The sequence below is a fragment of the Cricetulus griseus genome, assembly GCF_003668045.3.
Source record: "Cricetulus griseus strain 17A/GY chromosome 1 unlocalized genomic scaffold, alternate assembly CriGri-PICRH-1.0 chr1_1, whole genome shotgun sequence".
In the NCBI taxonomy this organism is placed as follows: Eukaryota; Metazoa; Chordata; class Mammalia; order Rodentia; family Cricetidae; genus Cricetulus; species Cricetulus griseus.
The window spans coordinates 233,320,160-233,346,904 of record NW_023276807.1 but is presented as its reverse complement, the minus strand read 5'-3'; the positions used below and the strand labels follow the sequence as shown (position 1 = coordinate 233,346,904).

At 39.6% G+C, this 26,745-nt stretch overlaps 1 protein-coding gene across 2 annotated transcripts in view; it reads right to left on the bottom strand.

Moving 5' to 3' along the window:
- Vwa8 (von Willebrand factor A domain containing 8) overlaps positions 1–26,745 on the bottom strand; it is a 330,350-nt gene that overhangs the window by 199,600 nt on the left and 104,005 nt on the right. For both annotated transcript variants that reach the window (XM_027390074.2, XM_027390075.2), the window contains 2 exons: positions 5,756–5,916; positions 3,448–3,561 (listed from right to left, as the gene is read on the bottom strand). In XM_027390074.2, the coding sequence (XP_027245875.1) occupies positions 3,448–3,561; positions 5,756–5,916 (275 nt within the window). The remainder of the gene's footprint in view (positions 1–3,447; positions 3,562–5,755; positions 5,917–26,745) is intronic.

Here is a 26,745-nt window from a genome sequence, read left to right as displayed (position 1 = left end):
TGGTGGATAATGAGTCATAATTATTCACAAGTACAACTCATGAAACAAGTGGATTTCCTCACTTAGTACAAATTTCTGGCTTTTTATACTCTGTGATGTCCTTTGAGCCAAGCTGTTAGGCAATCAGCACAGTAACATGTAAACACATTACCCAAGAAGAACAACCCTGGAAGGAATATTGCCAACTGATTTAGATGAATCTAGTTCATCATGACTATGAAAGAAATGGGTTACCATATTAAATGGAAAATAACCAACCAAGAAGAGGTAAAGAAATTTACCATACTATTAGTGGGTGGCAGATTCTGCAATGTGATTATGTTAACAGTGACAACAAGAACTGCTTTCAATCAGAAGAAAGTAACTGCTGCTTGGCTACAAAGGTGGGATACTGGCAACGAAAATAATTAGACTTTCAACAGGCAGATGTGTTAGGTCCACCCTCAAAATGCCTGTGCCAGTGACACTGTCCTAAACAGAAAGACTTGGCTGGGTACAGAGAAGAATTTTATTGGGTAAACAAGCCTAAAGTTTCATGTTTACTAGAAAAGCAGATCTCTCTCGGGTGGGGTGGGGTGGGGGTGGTGAGGCCATCATCTCATCTACCAAGTACACCTGGTTTTAAACAGGCTATGTCATCGCACACAGAAGGCTAACACTTGTCTCTAAATGAAAACATTTGTACTTAGCACGACTACAAGCACAGTTCTGAGCACATTAAAGAATCTGATCATTTATAAGGTGGCTGACCACTAACTTGCACATCTTGATTATCTTTAACTGTTTACAAACAAGTTAGTCACTTTTGTAAGATTAGGATTTTAGTTTTATCCTTGTTAAATTTGAGTCTTAAAATTTGAATTGAAGGGGGCTGGAGAAATGGCTCAGTGGTTAAGAGCAATGGCTGCTCTTCCGGAGGACCTGGGTTCAATTGCCAGCACCCACATGGCAACTCACACCTGTGTAACTCCAGTTCTGGTGCTTCTAACACCCTCATACAGACATACATGCAGGCGAAACACCAATGAACACAAAATAAAAGTAAATTATTAAGGAGCTGAAGATCCTTTAGCTGCACATCAAAATAAAACTTGAAATCATAAACACAGTCCAGAAAGAGACTGTGAGCTTTGCTTTTCTTATCCTTTCATAGTGTACATTTACAGAATATCACAGTTATCTAAATAGCTAAAAGCTTAACAAAATCAGCAAAGACAAAGAGCAAAGAGTCTAGGCCTACATCTTCAAGTCAGTTTCTGCTAGCCTGAATAGATGGGCCTTTGCAACCTTAGGAATTTTTAACTATAGCCATCAGACATTTATTGTTAGATGTTTCATAAACAAGAACTGAATCCAAATTCCTTTGGACCTGACAAGTATTTTAATGATTCATTTCATTTTCTTTTTAACCATGTGTATGCATGTTTATATGTGTGGGTTTGTGCACTCAGTGCAGTACCCTCTGTGGCCAGAAGAGGACATCAGATCCCCTAGAACTAGAGTTACAAGTGGTTGTAAGCCAATCAAACCCAGGTCCGCTCCAAGAGCCAGGCATGTGTTAACCACCGAGCCATTCCTCCAGCCCTTCAACAGGTACAAGGATTTCAGACAAGAAAGGATCACTGTTAGAACATCTTGCTTCTGAAAATTTAATGAAGACAACAGATGGATGATAGGATATAAAAAAGAAAAACACTACAAGTTCTGGCCAGGAGGTTCTGCCTACATCTAAATAATGAAAAGCACTGGAGACCAGAGAGATTCAGGCCTAAGATGCACAGGAGCTACCAATCTAAAATGAGTCCAGAATTACCGCAGGAAGAATACGAAACTGACAGAACATGGAATCGTAAATTAGGGTGTGCCTGAAGGAGATGCGATTTCACCAACAGAGAGAAATGACTGGGATAAAAAGGTGACTTAAACATAGAAAAGAGGGCCACTTCCCCCTCAGTGTCATCACACCATTATCGTACAGATTTCCACTCTGACATTTCATTGCATTTTCTTCACTTAGAGTTCAATCTTTCATACAGAGGAAATCACTAACTTTAGGGAAGACAAGATAGGTGTATGAAAAAAAATCTATTTTAATATATTGAATGAGTCAGTTGTAGTTCCTATGCTGTCCTGACAAAGTTCAATAAAATTCCCCCAGAAGAATAAGGGGCTGGAAACAAGTATGTGCAATGAGAAGAGAGATGGACAAAGGTCTGCAACTTCATTTCATGTGCAGGGAAACAGCTGGGGATTATTAACATCGACAAGTCAACAAACACTGATGAAGCTCGTTGCTTGGTGATAAGAGGCAAACATCAAAAGAACCTGCTAGGTATTAGAAACAAAAACCTCTAGGAATACAAGTGGAACATGAGAGACAGTCATGGAACTCATGACAGGGGTCTGGTGTTTTTCATAAAATGCTCTGGAATTTCTATCTGGCTCAAGTCTCATGTATGTTTGACCTTAGGAAAGAGTGAAACTTCTTTTTTAAACTGTAATGAAAAGTGAGTATTTTCATGGCCTCCCTCCCCTTTCTCAGCATGATGCTGGGGACGGAGATGAGATGCACTTGTGGGAGAGGCACAGCCTTTGAGAAGGAAGGACTAAGGACCACTATGGGCACAACCCTCAACACGAAGCTCAAGTCCACTCTGTTCCTAAGAGGGTTTCTATTTGCGAAACCTTGTATGGCTGTCAGAGAAAACGTGGATCCTTTCCACAGAAAAAGGTTGTCATTTCCTGGATATCTGGCAGAAATTCAGGGCTCCCGACGTCCTAAGGAAAACTGCCTGGCAAACACAGGCGCTGTTGCTCAATTACTCTGATTCATCTTTCTGAAAATCTGCACTCTTCCCTACCAACCGTGATTCACACACAAATAATGTACAAACTGTGAGTGCCATGCATAAAAGGATGGAATGAGGGTGATCTCCTTGGCTTACTGACCTAAACACTAAATGGAGCCACTTCCAAGCAGCAGCAGTTGATAAGGTAAACCTCGATATGCAGTTCTGAAATCCCCTTGAGTAATCTAAGTAACCAGAAGTTAACATTTCCTTTACAAGGCAAAAATATAAATGTACACCCAGTGATTAATATACTTCGCTGGGTTTGGGCAGCTTCTGTGTTTCTAATATGGGAAAGGGAAAGCTTCCGATGCATCAGGTTAGATTAAGTTCAGCCGAAAATATGGAATGATAATTTCAACTTAGCTGTTAGTAAGAATAACATATTCAAGGGTTGCCTAGATGGCTCAGGGGGTAAAGGCGCTTGCTGCTAAGCCTGAGGATATGAGTTTGATCTACAAGGCCCCAGTGGAAGAAGAGATCTGACTCTCTTAGGTTGTTCTCTGATTTCTGTGTGTGAGCTGTAGTGTGTACCCACACATACATGTACATATAATAAGTGTTAAAAAAATGAGGAGAATACTGCACTCCAGATTACCTTTCCTGCAGCTGCTCATCTGTTAGCTGCAGTCCCTCCTTCAAGCTCAGGTACCTGTCTTGTCTCAGCAGTCTCGATCCATCGTACAGGCTGAGCTCCCGGTCATGGATGAGTCTGATGGGGTGGGGGAAACAAATTAATCAACAACACATGAGAGGCAGAATCACTCAGCTAATACTTAACCTGCCTGTCATTGCTGGTGGGCGAGCCTGAAGGTGTACTTTTCACAGTGGTAACTTGGTCAGTGCCATTTTATGTTATCCTTGGCAGATGTACTAGACTCTCTGCAGGGTAGCAGTCCCGAATGCCAGAGAGAGGTATGAAGGAGAAGAGGCAGGAGAAGGGGAGGAGGAGGTGGGAGAAAAACAGCTGAATGAGTATCTCAGGTCAACTGTGGGGCATCCATTCAGAAGCAAGCCAGTTAGCACACACTCCTGAATCCAATGTAAGAGAATGGAGACTTCGTGAGGGAAAATATCAAAGTATTTCTACAGTTGGAATTGCAGGATTTAAAATATCAAAAGCCTCTGAAATAACTCCACTGTTATTTCCCACAGCAGCCCTGAAATAACCTAGCTACCCACACAACATAAGACACCCCAGTTAGGTACTATAAAGGTCAAAGAGCAAAGACCAATGCAAAAGATTTGGGCACAGGCAGAATGGTTCCTGTTCAATTCCAACTTTGCACTTACTCGCTGAATAATCAGGGAAGGGAGAACCATTCCATCTCTCTAAATTTTATTATAAAATTAAGGCAAAAATTAAAAAAGAGCCAACCTCATAGATTTAGTGTGAAAACTGAACAATTAATATGAAATAGATGCTTAACATCATTGCTCTTAGTCTAGACTTTAAGTTAGGACCTCTAGGCAGTATTTAAAAATACCCATGTTCAAAACTCAGGCCTGGATCAATTACTTCAATAATTAGTGGAGATGAAGGCCAGGCACTGCTGTGGAACAATCTTTGCACACTGTGAATATGTATTTCTCTCATTGGTTAATAAAGAGCTGACTGGCCAATTGCTAGGCAGGAAAGATTGGGCAGGAGAGCCAGACCAGGAGAATTCAGGGAAGAAGAAGGGCAGAGTCAGAGGAGTAGCTAGCCAGGTGGAGAGTCAGCAAGAGATGCTGGAGAGGTAACTCCCATGAGCCTCAGGGCAGCACATAGATTAATAGAAAATAGGTTAAGTTGTAAGAGTTAGTTAGTAATAGGCCAAACATTTATAATTAATATTAAGTATCCATATTGGTTATTTGGGAACCAGGGCAGGAAAGAAAAATCTGCCTACAAGGCATTGGTATTTTTAAAGTTCCATCCTGCAAGGTGGCCCAAGGCTGAGAACTGGAGACTCAAGTTTAGCACAGTGCAGGAACACTGCACTCTTTTGTACTTGGTCAGACATCTGAGAGACAGCCAACAAGAGAGGACTGAGTCTCTTCTCATTTTGTATTCACATTTTGTATTCACATTCATGTTTGGCAGAGAAAAAGAAATTGTAAGTCTATGAAATGTTTGTGGTAAATCACTAAAATTTCATGATTACTATTTTTAAATCCACACAAACTGAATCAAGATTAACACAACACATTTGGAATCTTTCATTGCACTTGGTATCTGCATCTTGTCAGCAATAAAAAACCGTGGTTAGCTAGTTAAAGAAATGGCTTGTTTCATCTATTTGACACTTCCCAGCAAGTCAGATTAAAAATCATGTAGCAGAAGGGATGAAAAGCATCAGTAACCTTTTAAAGGACACAGGCTATGAATATTTTCCACAGAAAATTACACATAGAGAATATTTCAAAATTAAATTCTAGAATTCTAGAGTTTTTGAAATGTGTGGGTAACTTTTTCATACTCAAAACAAGAAAATGGTGGTTACAGAAATGTTCATCTGTACGCCAACTGATTGAAACAAGCAAATACATATATATTTTATATTAAACATTTATTTTGTTTCAAAATTAAACAAAAAAAGTTCCTAAAGCTCAGGCCCCAGTGTAGATCTGGGATGATTTCTAAGCAGTGCAGTTAGACGCTCCAGCTGTATGGCTCCTTGCTCATCTTAATCTACATATGGAAGGAAGGAAGGAAGACTTGGAAACCACTGCTGCCGGGCTTTCTTCCTTCAGCTCTTACATAGCAAATTCTGGCACAGAAGTGGGGTTTGGAGCCTCATAATCATGTGTTTATAACAACAAATGTTAATAATACTTTATTCAACTTGAGTATAGAATTGTAAATTCCTCAGGATCTGCATAACCCAGGGTTTAGGTTGGCAGAGAGACTGTGTGACACAAACCTTTGCAATACAGCCAGCGTGCCAGCGTTGACCCGGTGGATGCCATCCAACAGGACCAGCTTGCCTTCTCGAGCAGCATTCACAAGGGGTGACGATCGCCAGGCAGTGTCACCATTGGGGAGTGTGTACCGCTGCTGTAGCAGGTCACGTGCTGTCATATCCTAAAACCAATCATGCGGCAAAGAAAACGCAGAGTTAATGTTAAAGACACCTGTCATACTTAGCCTTAAAGACACTTTTCTCTGCATACAACAATTCTCTTTGCAGGGCATATAATGTGAACCTGTGTTTCATTTATTTACACCCACCCTTACTCTAACAGTACATATGAGGTTGTATAAGAACATACAACAAAACAGCATGACTTAAAAGGCGAGGCAATAAGGAGTAAGCTGTGCTTCCTTTTAGCACGCTACTACTAGCTCAATGGGTAGAGTACTTGTCCCACATGCAGGGAGCTTGTAGGGATGACCCAGCACTGCTGGGAATGTGAGACTCTGAGACAACAACTAAACCCCACTCCTATTGAGTTCAAAGAGGTAGTAGTTGGAAGGAGGCAGCCTGACATTGTATTTGCAAAGAAATGAATGGATACAGACTTTGAAAATCCTAGGTCCACACTGAAAACTGGTTAACACACTGGTCTAATTCAGTTCTAATGTTTTTGTCCCCAAAAATGAGATCAAGATGCCCTGCTTCTGGCATAAGAAGCTCAGAGTCCCAAGAAACTGAAGCTAGCTAGCTTGTTGGTGTTTTGTTATTGTATGTTTTGTCAATACAGTTAATTCTTCATTCTCAAACAAGAAAATACTGAATCACAACTCTATGCAAGATATTAAAACATTCCACATGTCCTCATCCAAAGTTACTTCACACAGTTTACAGTGACCACCTCACTGACATAATATTCTTTGAGAGATGAGCGAGGGGTCAGCACAATGGACTCTCCATTTACAGCCTAGCTGCTGGTGAGTTACTTATAGTGATCGAAGCAAAATGAAACAATTATTTGTTGCTACACAACAAGTTGTAATAGAACAATATTGTCCAGTGCTATTACTACCAATCACATCTACAGACCAAAAATAGCCTTCCTTTATTTAGTCTTCAGAACAGAATGATTGGTATTTTACGGACTAGCTCAACTCATTGTATCACTTTAATTTTCTGCATATCTTCATGAAAGTTGTTCACGTCTAGATTACTATTCATTAAAAAAAAAAAACTCCATCGAGGAAAAAGCATTCCCTTTAATATATGCTATCATCTTTTATAAATAGGCCCCTGCATTGAAAAATAAAGTCTAGTTGTTCAAGGAAGTAGTTGGCCCCATTTCTCCATGAATTAATATCGATGTTACCTTCAACTGTGGATGTTATTTTCAGTTGTATAAGAATTCAAGGGCAGCAACCTAGACATTCATAGAACTGGACTTAATCAAGTGCAATCAACAGCAAAACCTGAATGGTTGGGGTTAGAATTAAATGCAGGTAATATACTCATCTATAAAATAATACACAATTTTTGTGGTTTCTTTCTTTTTTCTTTTTTGGTTTTTTTGAGACAGGGTTTCTCTGTGGCTTTGGAGGCTGTCTTGGAACTAGCTCTTGTAGACTAGGCTGGTCTCAAACTCACAGAGATCCGCCTGCCTCTGCCTCCCGAGTGCTGGGATTAAAGGCATGAGCCACCACCGCCTGGGTTGTGGTTTTTTTCAACATCTTGTTTGTTCCTTTTGAAAAAGATTAATTCACATATGTATTTTATGTTTATGGGTGCTTTGTCTGCATGTATGTCTACACACTATAAGAGGGCATCAGATCCCATTATAGAAGATTGTGAGCCACCACGTGGGTGCTGGGGACCAATCCTCTGCAACAAGTGCTCTTAACTGCCAACCCAGCTCTCTTGAAAATGTCTTAATATTTTCATTTAACATATTCGTAGGTAGAATGGGACTTATGTGTACATTTGTGTATACATTTCTTATTCTTCCTACCTATATGCATATCAGTAAATTGGCAAATGAAGACTTTTGTAAGCTTGCTTTTTATAGACATCTTTGGAAGCACATTACTAAAATTACGAGAACAATGAATGCCCCCGTTTTTTGCATATATTTTCTCATTCCTGAAACCTCTGAACTTTTGAGGATAAAAATAGCACTAATAATATCATGGAGCCCAAGCATTTCCTATTCTGCATTTCCTCAAACGCTTTAAAGCAGGACATGAAATCTAGCTCATTTAAAAGCTTCCATTGTCTTCTTCAACACAGCTCCTCCTTTTAGAGTCCATGAACACCCCACACATCTCCTAAGATCTGGTGTCCTATGAAACTATGCTTTTTTGAAGCAGAGGAAGCCTATGAAAATGGAAACATCTTAAGAAGCATGACTGCAGTCCATGTATCTGAGGACATCGACTTGAACTTTAAAACAACAATGTGCCTCTGATGTCTTCAGGATTTTTGCATAGTTTAAGCTAATTTTTCCAACATGTTAAGAGACCCACATATGAATCCTTGGCCAATAAGAAAACCATGGCTGTTTACAGAGAACCTGGAATTGGATTAGAATTAGTTTCAAGTTACAATGTCATCAATAAAGAAAATTGACATATGAAGCAGGCTTGTTTCTAATTTGAACTAATAAAAAATAATTTAAAAATACAAGTAAAAAAATAAAAAGAAAGTAACAAACTCTTTAGCTAAAAAAAAAAAACAAATTTACAGTGTACTTTTAGTGTATAAAAGAAAATTAACTGTCTCTCTTTAAATATAAATACTGACACCAGAACTATAATTTTACACTGTAATACATATGTAATTTTTTTAGTAAAGAACTAAAATGGGTTTGGCAAAATAGGTATCAAAGTACATACAGAATAGAGCCTCAGTTGGGTTTAAAACAGTACATTTGGGGGTGAGATGGGGGAAGGGGTGGACAACAGGGTCTCATTATTCAGCTGACCTGGAATTCAATTATATAGATCAGACTAGTGTGGAAGTCAGATCAGAAGTCCACCTGCCTCTGACTCTCAAGTACTGGATTAAACATGTGCAGCACCACACCTGGCCCCCAAAGAACGCATATTCTTACCATAAATACGAACTCAGAAAACTGAAAGCTTTAAATTGACTTCCAAATATTTGTCCAACATACTAAAGATTATGAAACTAAGAAACAAAAAGCATACAAAATATATTACAGGAAGAATTTGAATGTAAACTGTATAATACCCAACATAAAGACTGTCGTAGGATGTGCGTGGTGACACCCTGACACAGGCCTGTGATTCCAAAATCAGGTGGCAGAGGCAGGAGAGCCCAGAGTCTGAGACCAGGCTGGACTACAGAAGAGAAGGTGTGGAGAAAACAAGAAGGAAAAAGGCACCTCACAGCAAAGCCAGCGACAAATTTCAGCAGAAGAACTCCACATAAGAGCTGGTCTCCTTGAGCCAACCGATGGGCAGATTTCAGAGACAAGAGCTGCCAACTAACTACACAGGTGCTGGGCTCACTTTACAAGCCAAACCCTGCATTTCTTTAAAAGTAGTGTCTATGATGTTAATTAACTGCACCACACACACACATACACACACAAATCTGCTTGCCAGTGCTACTGCAAAATATCTTTAAATATACACATAGAAATAAAATTATCCTAGTTAGGGGTTGGATGGCTCAGGGACTAAGAACACTCCCAGCTCTTCCAGGGAACTGAGGTTCAGTTCTCAGCATCCACATGGTGGCTCACAACCCCCTGTAAATCCAGGTCCAAAGGATTTTAAGCTGTACTTAGCTTCCATGGGCAACAGGTAAGCACATGGTATATTCACATACATGAAGGCAAACACTCATGAACATAAAATAAAAATATATAAATATCTCTCTAAATGTCCTAGTTAAACTAAGATTATCTCTAGGTAGATATAATTCTTTGCTCACTTAAAACATTAACAGTGGGAATCTGATATTTCTTATTTTGGTAAGTATTTTGATAAATAAATGCTACCAACTATTTTGGTTTTTGAAAAAAAAAAACTAGCCAGAATTTTGTAGGCTTTCAAAGTTTACCAAATATACAGATATAGATAGATTGATGTTTGACACATACACCTCTATCCATGGAAACCACTAGGGTCTATTTCGAGTTGATCTGCTCTAGTTACAGATTCACTTTATAAACATAACACAAAGCTCTCAGGCTGGTGACATGGCTCTATGGGCAAAAATATCCTTTGCATAAACCTGACAAACTGAGTTCAATACCTAGAAACTGGAAAAAGAAAACTGACTCCCTAACATTCTCTCTCTCCCCCTTCCCCCTCCCCTTCTCTCTCTAACACACACACACCATAATTTAAATTTTCTCTGGTTAGAGCTAATCAAGTTAACTATAGTGTTAATAATGAATTTATTAATGATGGAATCAACTAAAGGAAATATTATAAAGTCTCAAAATAAAACAGACACCCAAGATCAGAGTGGGTATGAATAATTTAACAAATTAAATGAAAATATCCAATCAAATTGTCTCCTGATATGCTTTCTATACTATATGGGCTGGGAAGTCCTTTCCTAATGCCTTTGTAGCTGGTATTCTGTAAGTGAGCCATGCTCTACCAAACAAGAGCAACAATTGCTCTTCTAAGGGCAGCTGTCATTGAAACTTTCCTGGATCTGTCATTCTAGACTGGGTAAACTCCGTCATTCTCCAACCTGTAACCCAGTTAACAACCTGTAATAATTCTCTCCTAGTATTATCTTTAATGAATACTGTTGATCATAGAGAAAACCACAACTTAAGGATGGCATTAAAGAATAAAACCAATTATTAAACAACCAGATTTTACCCCAATTACAAACTCTATAAAGGAGCAGAGGTAGGGAAGCCCCATAAATTCTAGATTAGGACATCAGCAATAACTGTCTTATAGGAGATTTATTTTCAAAATCATATAATATGCAAGATCAAGACTTATACAGGTACATGATTACCTGTTTGGTATTCAGCAAAGACATCTAGATATGTCATTTGATCAAACTCAACATCAGCAAAATCCCTGCTAGTCTGCCAATGTGAAAAGCAGCATATTTGAAGGGATGGTGATTTTCAACTTGCTATTTTCAGTACGGCTTCAATGTAGTTTTGTAGCTTTCTTACTATTGGGGATATAAAATACCTTAGAATTAAATGGGACTATGCCTAGTACCTGACAAGAATTTTTAAAATAGCCAAATGTGAATCAGCTATAGAAATAGCACAGAGATATTATGATTTGAAAACATTACAATGTTGCCCAAGATCAGGGATATGTTCTGAGAATTGTGACCTTTAGCAATTTTGTTGTACAAATGTCATCCAGTGTGCTTATACAAACTTAAATCTGATAGCTTATCATTCAACTAGGCTGTATGTGATTGCATACATGGAACATGAACTCTTAGGGCACGATGTTCAAAACAACATGAAGTGAACAGTTATTTGTTATTGAGAGTTATGGACACAATTGTTTGTTCTATATTTTGAATGACTGGAAGCATAAATGGTGTAATTACACCAGCCCCACAACAAATACAAGTTGTTATAATGTCACGAGGGCTATGATGTCACCAGGCAATAGGAGTTTAGCATCTTATGTCACCACATGATATTGATGAAAGAGGGATGATTTGGGTTAGCTGATGACCTAAAAGCAATCAAGACTTTTCATTCATTCATTCATTCATTCATTCATTCATTCATTCATTCATTCAAAGCTACAGGTTGAAATCCTATACATGCAGGCCTCTGTCCTAGGTGTCATGAGCACAGCCGTTAAAAAGATGAGCACACAGCTCGCTTTCTGGTTCTAGAGTAAAAACAGACAAGAGAATGGAGGGAGAGACACACAAATGCCAAAATGCCACATAATGGTCAGTGCTGCCAAGGAAAAGGGGACAGGACAGCAAATGCACTGGTGACTCATGGACGCTTCTCGAAGGTTAGTCACACTGGATCTAGCTGTCAAAAGAAAGCAAAAATCAGAGGGAGGGTACTTCAGGACAAGGGAACACAACAGGCTGTGAAAAGGGCCTTGATGCAGAAAAAAAAAAAGCCAGGCAAATCTAAGGGTCTGAAAGCAGTCAAGTGACATGGAGCATAATGAGCAAAAGGCTGGAGAGGCCACTGACGGTCAGGTCACAAGGGTCAGGTCATGTGGTGCCATGGTTTTCAACCCTGACTACTGCTAGAATTTAAAATCTTCACCTCACACCAGTTACTTCAGTCTCTCTGATGGTATGTTCTGAAATGGGAAGTTCCAAAAGATCCTTAAGTGGTTCCAATAGGCAACCTCACTGACCGAGGCTCATGAACCAGACTAACGCTCTTCACCTTACTCCATTTTAAGTCATCAGCAGGGAAATGACCGTCTGATTTACATTCTTAGAAGGTCATAACTTCCTAGTGAATGGTTGTAGAGTGCAATACGTTCTAATTAGACATCCACAAATGCTCAAGTGACATAAATGATGTGCTCTTTAAATTCTAAAGTAAAATTCCAGATGCATTCAGCACCAAAGCGTCAGTGGGTCCAGGGATGGGGGTTAGGGGTTACAGGCAAGGTCTGCGTGTGCAGCGGACTCTTCAAAGCGAAGGATGGAAGACTGGTCACTGGCTGTCGGCGGTGAAGGGAGTGACAGGACATCTAGGATGTGTGCCAGAGCTTTAGTACTTGACAACTTCTCTTTGACTGCCTTAATGCATCCCCTTTGACACCTTCCTCACAAAACAAAAGCTGCTGTCCCTGAATTGCTCCTCCATGTGAGATCCAGTAGGAAGTTAAACATCTGTTTACCGGGTTGGAAACTGGAACACACGGATGGATCATGGGAGTTGTTTAGGAAAAAAGGGGGGACTCTGCCTGAGGAAGCACCAACAAAAGGCTGGCCAAGATTCAAAAAGTGAGCTGGATGAACTAACTAACAGAGCAACTTTTCCAAGCTGCCCAACTTCCCAACAATCAGCACCATGGGCATTAATTCCCCTGTGCAGGAGGAGGCTACCTGAGCACAGCTACCTAAACATGAGCAGGCTAAGGAAATGAGCAGAAAGCATCCATCCCAAGAGCTGCATAAAAATCCTTCACACAGGTTTTTAAACAGTAGTCAATGGCGTGTAAAGCAAAATTCATTCTGACAGCAGCCATCACACCTTAGGTCCCAAGAGTCTTCAATTCCAAGTTCCTGCAGACAAAGGTAAGTTCTATTGTGCACTGCCCTTTCCTGCCTGAGTCCTTTTGGGATCTACCATGATGGATCCAATAAAACGTCTATAATTCAATGGATAATTATTAGAATTGGGACAAAGAAGAAAGAAAGGTGCTTAGGAATCTTAGAAGACAGCTTGAGGGTAAAACTGGGATGAATGCATTTACTTGTTATTCTAATAAATGGAGCACATTCATACAATAAATTATATGTGCCAGTATTAAATGTTAAAGTTATATCCAGGCTAGCAAGATGGATGGCTCAATGGGTAAAGGAAGTCTGACAACCTGAATTCATCCCAAGACCCCATGGTAGAAGCAGAGCACCGAGTCCTGCAAGTTGTCCTCTGATCTCCACTTGTGTTTCGGCATGCTTATCAATAAATAAATAACTGTAATTTTCAAAGTCACTGGTTATTTTTTTCATTACATTTCCCACAAAGATTTTTTACCCATTTTATTTATTCATTTATTTATTCTTGTTTTTGAGACAATGTTTTACTATATATCGCAGACTGGCTTAAGATGGATTCCATAGATAAACAACTTCATTTTCCTCATTAACTTCTGGCAAACTTGTCACCCTTGCAGTAGGCTTCATGAACTCCAAAATCCTGAAGACCCATTAGCCATTTCTCTAAGACCCCTAGTCAAAATTGTCACACAGCACATTTAAAACAACTGTGCTAAGGGCACTGTCAAACCATTTTATTACTAATACCATTCCATATATTACAGTGGACTATTTTCCATATATTATAGGACACTCATAGTGTTCTGATTCTTAGGGTTAATCCACATGTAATGCCTGGATTTGGAATCTTCCATCTTCAGGATTATAGGTCATTAAGAATATGAAAGACCTTTCAGCCATAGTCTCAAACTGAGTAATTCCTTGGGTTACTTCACTTTTCTTTTCTCTCGTGAACTAATGGATTTGGTCTCATTGCGATGATTATTTTTACACACGCACCAAAAGATTCTTAGTTTGCTTTTATAAATTGAAAAAAAACTCAGGGTAAATCATATTTGTTAAGGTAACATAAAGATGTCCATTACAAAAATAATCTTTAAGTATAGCTTTGACTAAATCAGGTATCAAGCACATACATGTAAAGTAACTGGGACTCACTCAGGTACCATTCCCCTCCCAATGGCCCCTGGCACTAGGTCAGACCCCACAGAGATCCAGACGGACCTTGTAGGATAAGGCTCAAAGTCTGCCACAGCACATGTTGGCTCTCAAAAAGCCAGAATCCAAGCCAGCACACACACCTGCTGACTCATGAACCAGGCCTGTAAACACAAGGCTTCCATTATGAAACTTATTCAAGGACTTCACTGACCTAGAATCTTTGGTCCTGGTGACTACCAAAGGGTTTTCCCCGAGGACATCAGCGTGAAAAACTGAAGAGATGCTTGCTTCCTTAAATGCACAAATACTAATACAGGGGCAAAAGATGACAAGTAATCAAAGAAACCAGAGGGACAAAATATAGAACCACTGACTGACCAAAGAGACACTCATCTACAGATACCTAACGTTTTTCAGAGAGCTATCTTAAAGAAGTGCAGTGAGCTATAAGAAAACAGATAAGCAAGGCAATGACATTAGTAAAGTAATAGATGAATGAAATTAAGAATTCAATAAAAAGCAGAAACCACACATAGCACAGTAACTGTGCTATTAAAAAATACAATGACATAACTGGACACTTCCATGGAGAGCTGGGTCCCCAGACTTTACCAAGCAAGACAGAATCAAGCTTAGAGAAGATGATTTGAAATTACAGGAGGAAAAGGAAAAAATGACAAAGAACAAAGAAAGCTTACACAATTGGTGGAGAAACTGTCAAGCAAACAGACGTATAGTAGAGACAGAAGGAACAGGGCAGAGAAGAAAGCAGAAAACTTACCTAAACAGTAATGACATAAAATTTTCTAAATCTGAAGAGATAAATGATCCAAGGAACCTCAAAGACATTATATACAGTTACCAACACACAGTATATATCCAACTGGCAAAAAGCAAAAGCAAACAAATACTGGCAGCACCAAATAAAGAACAGCTAACCAGTGAAGAGGATAAGCTGTAAGGTTAACAGATTCCTTGGCACAAAGTTAACAGGCTAGTAGAAGTGGAATTTGTGCTGAAATGGCTCCTATCAAGAAAACCACAGCCAACAAGGCTGACCTTGATCATTCAGAAATAAAGACAAGACAGACACAGACAGACAAAAGCTGGAGGATCCTCTCCTTCCCAACCTATCCCAGGGGGCGAGTTAAGGCAAGTCTTCAAGTTGAAATAAAAGGGTATATGCTAACAACATGGCAACATGTAAAAATTAGGATTCACTGTCAAGGTGAGAATATACTCAAACTCAGAATATTCTGGCACTGGGATGGTGTCACACAAATGACTTAACTCTTAAAAAGAAGATTAAAGATAAAAAATATTTGAAAGAATTTATAGTAATAAAAGCAGATATACAATACAGAAAGAAGTTACAACATCAATAAAATCAAATGTGTGTCAAGGAAACAGTTTTTGTACAAGACTGGTTAAACTATTATACTTTAAGTAAATGATTGTATTTATGTTTTACACATCATGACAACTACAGAAACACAAAAGCAGAAAAAGGACCAAAGCATTTCACTCCTGAAAAATCACCAGGAAGGACCACAAGAGAATACTGGCTGCTCTTCCTGAGACCTGGATTCAGTTCCCAGCATCCACACTGCAGCTCACAACCATCTGAACTCCAGTTCTAGCAGATCTGGCCCCTCAGTGGCCTCCGTGTGCACTGCAAGCATATGGTGTACATGCACGCAGGCAAAACATTTATACACATAAAATAAAAATAAACCTTTTAAAGTTTAGCTTTATTTTTAAAAATGAAAACTTGACATAAAAAACAAGAAATGAACAAATTATAAAGATACCAAAATGGCCCTTAAAATATGAGATTCTTTATTAACAATTACATAAAAAAAAGAAAAATTCAACTTTGCCCTAAGAAAATTACAGGTGTACTAAGCTGTGTGTCTGTCTGGTGGGCAAATACTAAACACTCGGACAGTTTTCTAGTCCAGTGGTCTTGGTGGAATGTAAGATGGCACAGTTCTTAGTCTCAGTTTGACTATGTCTATCCAAACAAAGGCTATCTATTTACCTAGCGATCCCACTGCCAGCACTATCCTGCAAATGCACTTCCAACAACATGAAAACACAAACAAGGTTATTAGTACCAATTTAGATTTTAATCACACTGTATAAACAACTCATTATTCCATATACATGGAAGATTAAGTATGGAGCTGGACGGTGGTGGTGCACTCCTTTAATCCCAGTGCTTGGGAGGCGCATTGGGAAGGCAAAGAACAAGAAGTGCTCGCTTCTGCCACACCATGAACTCACTGCCTCAACATTCATCAAGAATAAGAAGTGAAAAGCCGCCGCCCTGACACAGCCAAATGATTTGAGACATTACAGCCTGATATAAACTATAGTTTACATACTGCCATAATCTATTTAAGACCCCATTTTCCTTTGGCTTCATGGGAAACTAGTTATAAAAGGAGTTAAGTCTAAGTACAGCAGAACTCACGGATTAAGTGCACCTTTGCACAGATACAAATAACAGGACATCTCTGTCCCTAGAGACAGATGGTGAGTCACCACTTGCTCCTACTCAGTTTTCCACATTGAGTCAGACCTTGAAACATCCCCATTAATTATGAAAACAAATTGATCCTTTATTCTCTTAAATTCATTTGTCAGTCCCAAAAGATCAATGAACTTTATTAAAAATATGAAAGTGAAAGCAAACTTTTATTTTTGATCTCAAGAGCTTAATTTCTACCATGAAAACCACATGATTTTCAATTAGCAAAATCCACAAATGTCCACACAGTGCTCAGCATGGACTTTGCTACAGTTCACAGAAGCAGCAATGCAGACAGAAGGAAGAAGTTCAAATAGGTTACAATTTTTCTATTTCTCTATTCCTTCCCAAATTCTGTACTTCCAGCAACTGTTCTGCTGCATACATTGCCTCTGAAGATTAATGAATACAACAACAAACTTGGAAGAGTTTTCAGAATATGGGACTAGTTTGCTCATCTCTAAAACATGTCCATAAGAAATTTCTAAAGTCAGTGACGTATGTGCACAGCATAGGCAAAATATTCTTTGGGAGAAACCTACATGATGTCAGTTATGATCACCCATGATTTCCAGAGAAAAGGATTGATAAAACATGACTAAATGACATTCTGCTTCAGAAACTAAAGGACTGGCTTTGTAAGTCAAACATGTCTTAGATACAATTTGTACTGCCTTGACACCATGGCCGGAATAAACTTGGAGAAAAAAGAGTTTATTTCATCTTACAGCTCATAGTCCATCATCAAGGGAAGTCAAGGCAGGAACTCAAGGTAAGAACCTGGAGGCATGAATTGATACAGAGGCCATGGAAGAGTGCTACTCACACACTTGCACCTCATGACTTGCTCAGCCTGCTTTCCTGTAGAATCCAGGACCACCAGCTGCCCAGGGATGGCACTGCCCAGAGTGAGCTGGGCCCTCCCACATCTACCATCAATCATGAAAATGCCCCCTCTCCAAAACACCAAACAATCCAATTGAAAAGTGGGGTACAGAACTAAATAGACAATTCTCAACAGAGAAACCTAAAATGGCTGAAAGGCACATAAAAAAGTGTTCAACATCCTTAGCCATCAGGGAAATGCAACTCAAAACAACTCTGAGATACCATCTTACTCCTGTCAGAATGGCTAAAATCAAAAACACCAATGACAGTTTATGCTGGAGAGGATGTGGAGAAAGAGGAACACTCCTCTACTGCTGGTGGGAGTGCAAACTTGTACAGCCACTTTGGAAATCAGTATGGAGACTCCTCAAGAAAATGGGAATCAGTCTACCACAAGATCCAGCAATTCCACTCCTAGGCATATACCCAAAAGAAGCACATTCATACAACAAGGACATTTGTTCAACGATGTTCATAGCAGCACTATTTGTAATAGCCAGAAACTGGAAGCAGCCCAGATGCCCCTCAATGGAAGAATGGATAGAGAAAATGTGGTACATTTACACAATGGAGTACTACTCAGCAGAAAAAAACAATGGAATCTTGAAATTTGCAGGAAAATGGATGGAACTAGAAGAAACCACTCTGAGTGAGGTAACCCAATCACCAAATGACAAACATGATATGTGCTCACTCATATGTGGATTTTAGATATAGAGTAAGGGATTACCAGCCTACAATCCACACTGCCAGAGAAGCTAGTAAACAAGGAGGACCCTAAGAGAGACATACATGGTCCCCTGGAGAAGGGGAAAGGGTCAAGATCCCCTGAGCAAATTGGGAGCAAGGGAGGAGTGGGGAAGGGAGCTCAGAGAATGAGAAGGGGATTAGAGGAGGGGTGAGGAAGACATGAGGGAGCAGAAAGGTTGAGTCAGGGGAAGAATAGAAGATAATAAGAATGGAGATACCATAATAGAGGGAGACATTTTAGGTTTACAGAGAAATCAGGCACTAGGGAAAGGTCTGGAGATCTACAAATATAACACCAACTAACAATCTAAGCAACAAAGAAGAAGCTACCTTAAATGCCCTCCCCCCTGATAATAAGATTGATGACTGACTTATATGCCATCCTAGAGACTTCATCCAGCAGCTGGTAGAAGTAGAAGCAGATACTCACAACTGATCACTGAACTGAACTGGAATCCAGTTGCAGAGAAGAACAAGTGATGGGCAAAGGGGTCCAGACCAGGTTGGTGAAACCCACAGAAACAGCTGACCTGAACATCAGGGACCTCTTGGTCCCCAGACTGATAGCTGGGATACCAGCATGGGACTGATCCAGACCCCAGGAAGGTGGGTTTCAGTGAGGAGACCTCGGAAATCTATAGGACCTCCTGTAGAAGTTCAGTACTTATCCCTAGCATAGGTGTGGACTTTGGGAGTCCAATCCACATACAGGGATACTCCCTGAACCAAGACACATAGGGGTGGGCCTAGGCCCTATCCCAAAAGATATGATAGACTCTGATGATCCCCCCTATGGAAGGCCTCACCCTCCCTGGGGAGCAGAAAGGATTTGTGATAGGTAGGGTGTTAGTTGAGGGAGGTGGTAGGGGAGGAGGGGAGGGAGTGGGAACTGGGATTGACATGGAAAACAATCTTCTTTCTAATTCAAGTAAAAAAAATCTAAAAAAAAAGGTTATATAAAAACTCATCACATTACTTAGTTAGGAAAAAAGACAAAAAGAAAATGCCCCCAAAGACATGGCCAATCTGAAAGCAGGACATTTTCTTGATTATATTTCCCTCTGCCAAAATTGCTTTAGCTTATGGCAGGTTGATATAAAACTAGCCAGCACAACTCAGCCCTTATTAACTTGGTACACAAAAAGAACATAGCACTGTTAAACTGTAACTTTTTCTTCTTGTTCATTCAAGATCTCACAGTAATATTAATATCACATTATAAGACATTCCAACTTCTAAAGTCTCACAGCCTTTAGAAGTTCAGTCTCTTTAAAATATCCAAGTCTAGCTAGTTAGGGTTTCTATTGCTGTGATAAAATTCATGACCAAAATCATCCTGGGGAAGAAAGGTTTATTTCATCTTACATCTTGTGATCCCTCATCCAGGAAAGTCTGAGCTGGAACTCAAGGTAGAAACCTAGAAGCAGGAGCTGATGCTGAGGTCATGGAGTAGTGCCTGCTATATTATAGCAGCCAGAACCACCAGCCCAGGTTTGACACCACCCACAGTAGACTGGACCTTCCCACCTTAACCATCAATTGAGAAAATGTATCACAGGCATCCCTATGTCAATTAGAGGTGGGGGGGGCATTTAAAGTTCCCTCCTCCAAAATGACTGTAGCTTGTATCAAGTTGACATGACACTATCCAGCACAAGAAGTGTATCAAAAAGCAGAATAGCCTGCTACCCACTTTAAAAGTTGTACCTTCCTATCCACCAACAAACTGAACAGGAAAGCAAATAACATTAATATCATGTTTTTATGAGATTAATATTGTCAATCTCCAAAAATAGACAAAAATATGCTCTCAGATTCTAAAACTAATTCTTTCACATGTTAAGGCAAGAAGTCAATAATAGAATACTTTGAATGGTTTTTCAGAGTAGCTAAAGGATCTAAATTATTATTAGGTAATGTGTTGCTTGGTTCTTTTTCCAATGGATAGCAGAATGAAGTATATATAAATTTCACAATTTAGACAGAAAGTGTAAAACTGTCAGTAAAAACTGAATGCAGAAAACTGATACACAAAGCACTGTTTGGAAAACTGCATGAGGCCTGCAGAGTATTTCCGGCTTTTTTAGAACAGGAGTTTTACTTTAAAGTTTAAAAATGTTGACACTTTTATAAATAATGCTAACTTCTAAAGACTGTAAGAGCCAGAGGGTCGGAGAGTTTCCTGTGAGGCTCTGTCTCCTAGTAATGTCAGATGCTACACCCATCAAGTCTCACCAATGTGACAGCCCAAACCTGAGCTGAACAGGATGACCATGGCAAGCTAACATGGATGGGAGAGCCCAGGATGTTCCAACCCTACACAACAGAACCACTAAGGATGCCGTGAGTGGGAGAAATAGTCTCCCCCAGGGAAAGCACGCTAATTAGTCATCTAGTACCAAATGCTCAGCCCCGAAAACACACATTCAAATATACTTAGCAATATATGTGTGGGTAAACATATACATATCTGTGTGTAAAACAATTAATGAAAAGAGAGGCTATGAATTTGAAAGAGAACAAGAACGCAGAGTTGGGCGGGGAAAAGGAAAGGGGAAAGTGATGTAATTATATTAACTCAAAAAATAAAAATAAATTTTTAAAAAGACAAAAAAAGATCCTTCTTCCTAAAACTGACTTGTGGCACTTGGGAAGGTAAACTGTTCTAAATATTTATAATCATGTATCACAAAGTATATCAATTCACAGTTTTCCCTCAGTATTTGGTAGAGAATCTTTTTATCGTAAATTACTTAGAAGGGTAATGGAGACAGAGTGGTGGGACAATAAAGTGCCATTCTCAAATTATCTCTGTGAGTTGTGAATGGCTTTGGCCAGATGAACACATCCTGAAGCAGGGCTCACAGTGACCCCACTAATTTCAAGCTCGTCACCTTAACTCATAGTCTTCATTTTGTAAATATAGATATGTTATCTTCGTAGATTTCATCTCTCAAGATCAGAGAGACTTTCAGCAAATACTAAAATCTTTTAAATTTCCCCATAAGGTTATTTTAATGACATTTACCTCCTATTTTACCCATGTACTTCTGTCTTCCTTGAAACACTATAGTGAGAACTATGTATATTAGTAGAGACTTTGGTCAAATCAGAGGACAGGGACAAAATGCTTTAAAGCATGAGAGGGATCTTCAACACAGTCACTTGTTTGGGGGGGTCTTACAAAATGTCCTATCATTAAACATCACAACTAACTGCTTTAAATGTTACTTTTCAGAAATAAGAGTGTTTGAAATGTGTTTTGTAATTAACTCTCTCTCTCTCTCTCTCTCTCTCTCTCTCTCTCTCTCTCTCTCTCTCTCTCTCTCTCTCTCTCTCTGTGTGTGTGTGTGTGTGTGTGTGTATTCCACAGTGCACATATGAAATTTAGAAGTTAAGTTTCGGGCATCAGTTCTCATCTTCCACCTTGCTGAAATAGGTTCGTTGGTTTCTGCCACTGTGAGGCTTACTCCAAGCTGGCTCACAACATCCAACCTTTCAAGTGGGCTCCAGGGAGTGACCACAGGTCCTTGGGTTTGAGAGGCTAGCATTTGCACCTGCTGAGTCATTTTCCAAGCCCAAGAACATTGAATATAAATATATTTAGTATAAAAAATAAATACATATGGGGCTGGAGAGATGGTCCATCAGTTAAGAGCATTTGCTGCTCTTCCAGAGGACCCAGGTTTGATTTCCAGCACCTACATGGAATCCCACAACTATCTATAACCCCAGCTCCAGGGGATCTGATGCCATCTTCTGACCTCCTCTGGCACCAGGCAAACAAGTAGAACACAGATAATCATGCAGAAAGACCACCCATACACATAGAATAAAACTAAATAGCAAGAAATAATTATGAAGTATAATTAAATAAGCAAAGCCCACAGATGATGCCCTAAAATTAAACTATCACATTCTCTTCCAAACCTAGTCAAAGGATGAAAATAGAAACTCTTCTACATTCGGACACTGCTAACACTACTAGAACCGAAGATTAAGATGTAGCATCAAAAAATATTAGTATAAAAGTATGTTAAGAGGGAGCATTGCAAAAATTTTAAAAGCTGGGCAAAATGGCACAGGCCTTTAATTGCTGCACTTGGGAGGCAGAGACAGATGGATTTTTGTGAGTTTAAGAATTACCAAATGTCATGGTGAGGCTTTGTCCCCCAAAACAAAACACAAAATTAACAAAGAAAAAAAGTAGGGAATGTCAGTCACTCTAGGAAATCAGCTATACACTTTCTTTAAAAAAAAAATAAAAAGTAAAAATGTACAATATGTACATCCACCAAAATAATCCATTTAAAAATTATTTGGAATAACTGTCATGAACAAGATAAAAGATTTACACACAAAACTGTAAAATATTGCTGAAAGAAATAAAGGGAAGTATAAATAAATGGAAAGGCAATCCTGTTCAATTGCCTGGAGGACTGAGTGAGACGAAACACTTAACCAAGGGAACCCATAGAGTCAATACTTGTCTCAAAGCGTCAATCTCATCTTCAGAAACAAACAGAAAATCCATCCTAAAATGTACATGAAATCTTAAGGGGCCCTGAATAATCAAATGGCCAGGGAGACAAATAGCAGGAAAGGGTCTCCTAGTTCTTTATTTCAAAATGCATTCTGAAACTGCGGTATCAAACAGTGTGGCAATGGACCACAGCAAGGCCCATAGACAAGGCTGGGAACAGAGACCCAGAAAATAAATCCTTATGTGGATGATGAATCACATATGCCACATATGCCTAATCAAATATGCCACAACTATGATGAGAAAACATTTTAAACATCGGTGCTGGGAAAATACTGCACCTACCTGGAAAATATTGAAGCTGGAGCCTACCATATATAAAAAATTTTCAAAATGAATTAGAGGCCCAAATTTAAGGCCTAAAACAGTAAAATTCTTAGAAGAAAATAGGGGGGAAAATCACATCATTTGCCTTGGCAGTGATTTACTGAATATAACAGCAAAAACATAAGCAGTAAAGGGAAATGGTAACTGGTCTTCGGTACAAAGACTGCTGTGCATCAAAGTTCAAACCAAGGGGAGAAGAAAAAACATAGCATCAGAAAAACATCTGCCAATCACAGATTTGAGAATGGAGCCAATATCCAGAATGTATAAAGAATGCCTACAGCTAGACAAGCCCAGTTAAACATGTCCAAGTCCCTGACTGGAGAAGGGATAATCTGGAGTCTCAGGGGAAGGGAGAAGCAGTCGGTCCACAACCTGGGACCAGCAGATGCATTCTGTGTGCACATAAGGAAAGCAGCCAGAGGGAAGACAGCTCAGACCATCGCCCAACACAGACGGAACTGCAGCATAAACCACGGTAAAAGGCTGGGAGGAGGCTCAGTGGATAAAGTGCTTGCTGAGCAGTCATGAGAAGATGGATCCAAGCCCCCAGAAACCATATGAAACTCCAGGTACATGGGCACAAGCTGTAACCCCACTTGGGGCAAGAGAGGAGATAAGAGGCACCATGGGGCTTCCTGGCAAGCCTCACGAGCTAGCTCAGCACAGATGCTTCTCTATACAGGTGAGTGAGATTGAAGTTGATAGCCAACACTGACCTCTAGTCTCTATTAGCACGAATGTGCACTCACACACCTGTGCACAGATACATGCGCACACACAGATACCAACAGACACTTATGCAGACACCCGTATGGACAAGAACTCTGAGTTAAGATGAAGACTCTAAACCTAAAAATCCACCAACCAGAAGAAGGAGCTGGAATTAACGCTAAAGGATAAAGATTCTGTTCAGTGAAATTATAGCAGAACAATTTCAAAATAGGAGAAAAAAATCAATATTTAAAACATAGGAGGCATAGACAAAAGAAACAGATATAACCAGAAGGGACCTCTCCACAACACAGCGGGGTTTTCTTATTCCACCAAACTTCTACAGGCATTCTTCACAGAACTAGAGAAAAGAACCTTACAATTCACATGGAAACAGGAAATACCACAAAGGCTACAACAACCCAGATTAGAAAGTCAGTGCTGCAGGCATCACGGTATCTGACCTCAGATTACATTTCACAGCCACAGCCACAAGAATAGCATGACACTGACATACTCAAAACAGACACAGAGACCAGTGGAATCCTGAAGGAAACCTAGACGGATACAGTCACCTAGTTTCTGATGGAAAAAAAAGGCAGACTGCAGAACAAAGATAGCCTGTTCACAAATAATACTGGGGAAATTAGATTCCCCTGTAGAAGAATAAAGTCAGGTTGATATCTCTCACCCTGAACAAAACTTAATTCAAAATGCTCAAAGATTTTAATATAAAGCCTGAGAGACTGGAAGTGCCAGGGGAAGACAGGTAAAATACTTCAAGATAGACACACAGCAAGAATTTTCTGAACAAAGACTCCAATGGCACAGGAAATAATCCTAAGAACTGACAAATGAAATCACATGAAATTAAAAATCTGCACAGCTGAGAAAATAAATGCTAGAGTGAGGGCAGCATTTGAAGTAGGGGAGGAGCCTTCACAGCCACACACCAGGTAAGACATCAATACAGCAAAAATTCACATCAAAGATCATCTAATCAGTAAATAGGCTAATAAATTCAACACAGTTCTCAAAATATGAAATTCAAGAGCCAACAAATACTTGAGAAGTATCCAATATTTTTCAGACAAATGAAAATCAAACTGCTTTACAATACTGTGTCACCCTCATAGGAATAGCTGTCATAAAAAAACACAAACAAACAAGCAAACAAAAAACAAGTAATAAAAGATGCTCACAAGGCATTGAGGGAAAAAAAAAACCCCTCCCTTGCTGTTAGCAGGATATAAATTGGTCCACCCACAGATGGAATCAGTATGAAGCTTCCTCAAAAACCTGAAAATATCTATATTGATCGTTTTAGGAGTCACTTGGGTTACCCTGGCCAAACCTTTGAAATGAGGTTTCTCATGTCTGAGACTGGGGTTTTTAGTCTGTTTCTTGTGCACAGCACTGTCAGCCAGGGTGGCTTAACTTCCTTTCAGATATATGTGAATGCACATATGTACATACGCATGTGTGTATACACTTACATTATTGTAATTTTAGGTAAATATAAATTAATATAATCCTTTGAAGCCTTAACAAACAACCTTGGTGTTATTTGTCCCTCTTCTTCCTCCCCAGTTGGATCCCTTCTCTATTATTCCCATTTTCCATATCTTGCTATTCTCTGTCCAGCACCCACTTCTAACTATGTATGGTTGCTTTATACTTTTCTGTGGTTACTCCACGTTGTACATGCACTCCTCAGGATTTTGATCTGTGTACCACCAATAAGAGACAACATGAAGGATTTGTCTTTCTGGGTCGGTGTTACACAGCTCAGTTTTCTAGTTCCATCTATTTACCTGCAAATTTCATGATTTTGCTTTCCTTTACAGATGAACGGCATTAATGTAGCCCTTGGCTATGTCTCCGGTATTAAGGGTAGGTCCCTATAGCTGAAGACACCACACACTTAGGACACAGGACTTGGATGACTTGCTGGATCTGACCTGAAAGCCTCTTTCCTGCGATCTAGCTATGATGGTTCCAGAAAAAAACAGCCAAGGGAGGGAAGCAATGAAACTATCCTACCCAGGTGCATCAGGACAACTGGCAGCACGAGGATGTGTGTAACAGTGCAAAAACTAGCACTCACATATCAGTGGCAGTCAACAAGTCAGATTCAAGAGAACAAATACCACATTTTTCCATAAGCAGAACCTATTCTAAAAATGTGTGAGCGCATGTGTGTGCTCGCGTGTGCGTGCACATTCACGTGTAGGCCTGATACTAGAAATTCGATGAAGATAGACAGGAAGAGGCCTTAAGGAAAGGGACAAAGAGAAGGGATGGAGGGAGTCAGCAGGGAAGGGAGTGATTTAAAGCAAAGTGTGATACCTATGCACAAAAAAATGTTATACTGAAACCATTACTTTGAATGCAAACTTAAAAATTAATTTTAAAAAATTGAAGGACAAAAAAACATAAAAGAGAATTTGAATAGGCATGTCTCCAAAGAAGATATAAAATGCCAATAAACAAAAAAAATGTTCAACCCCTCTGTAATGGGGGGGATACAAAAGTATGACGTCAAGTCATTTCACACCCACTAGGATGACTATTATAAAACAGAAACAAAAGGTGACAGTGGTCATTGATGAGGACTGTGGGAGGTGAAGTGCACAGCTGCCGTGCAGTTCCCCCTGTGCAGGGCTTAGCAGTCACACTTCCATGAATAACCTGACAGAGCTGAGAGCAGCAACTCAGGCTCTTTCCCCACTGAGCACAACAGCAACACTCACAGCCAGAAACCAGAACAGGGCAAGCTCCATGCCACAATAGTGTGTGCGGCAATACTGTTCAGCCAGGAAATGAGTGAGATTCTGCTGTCTGCTCTAA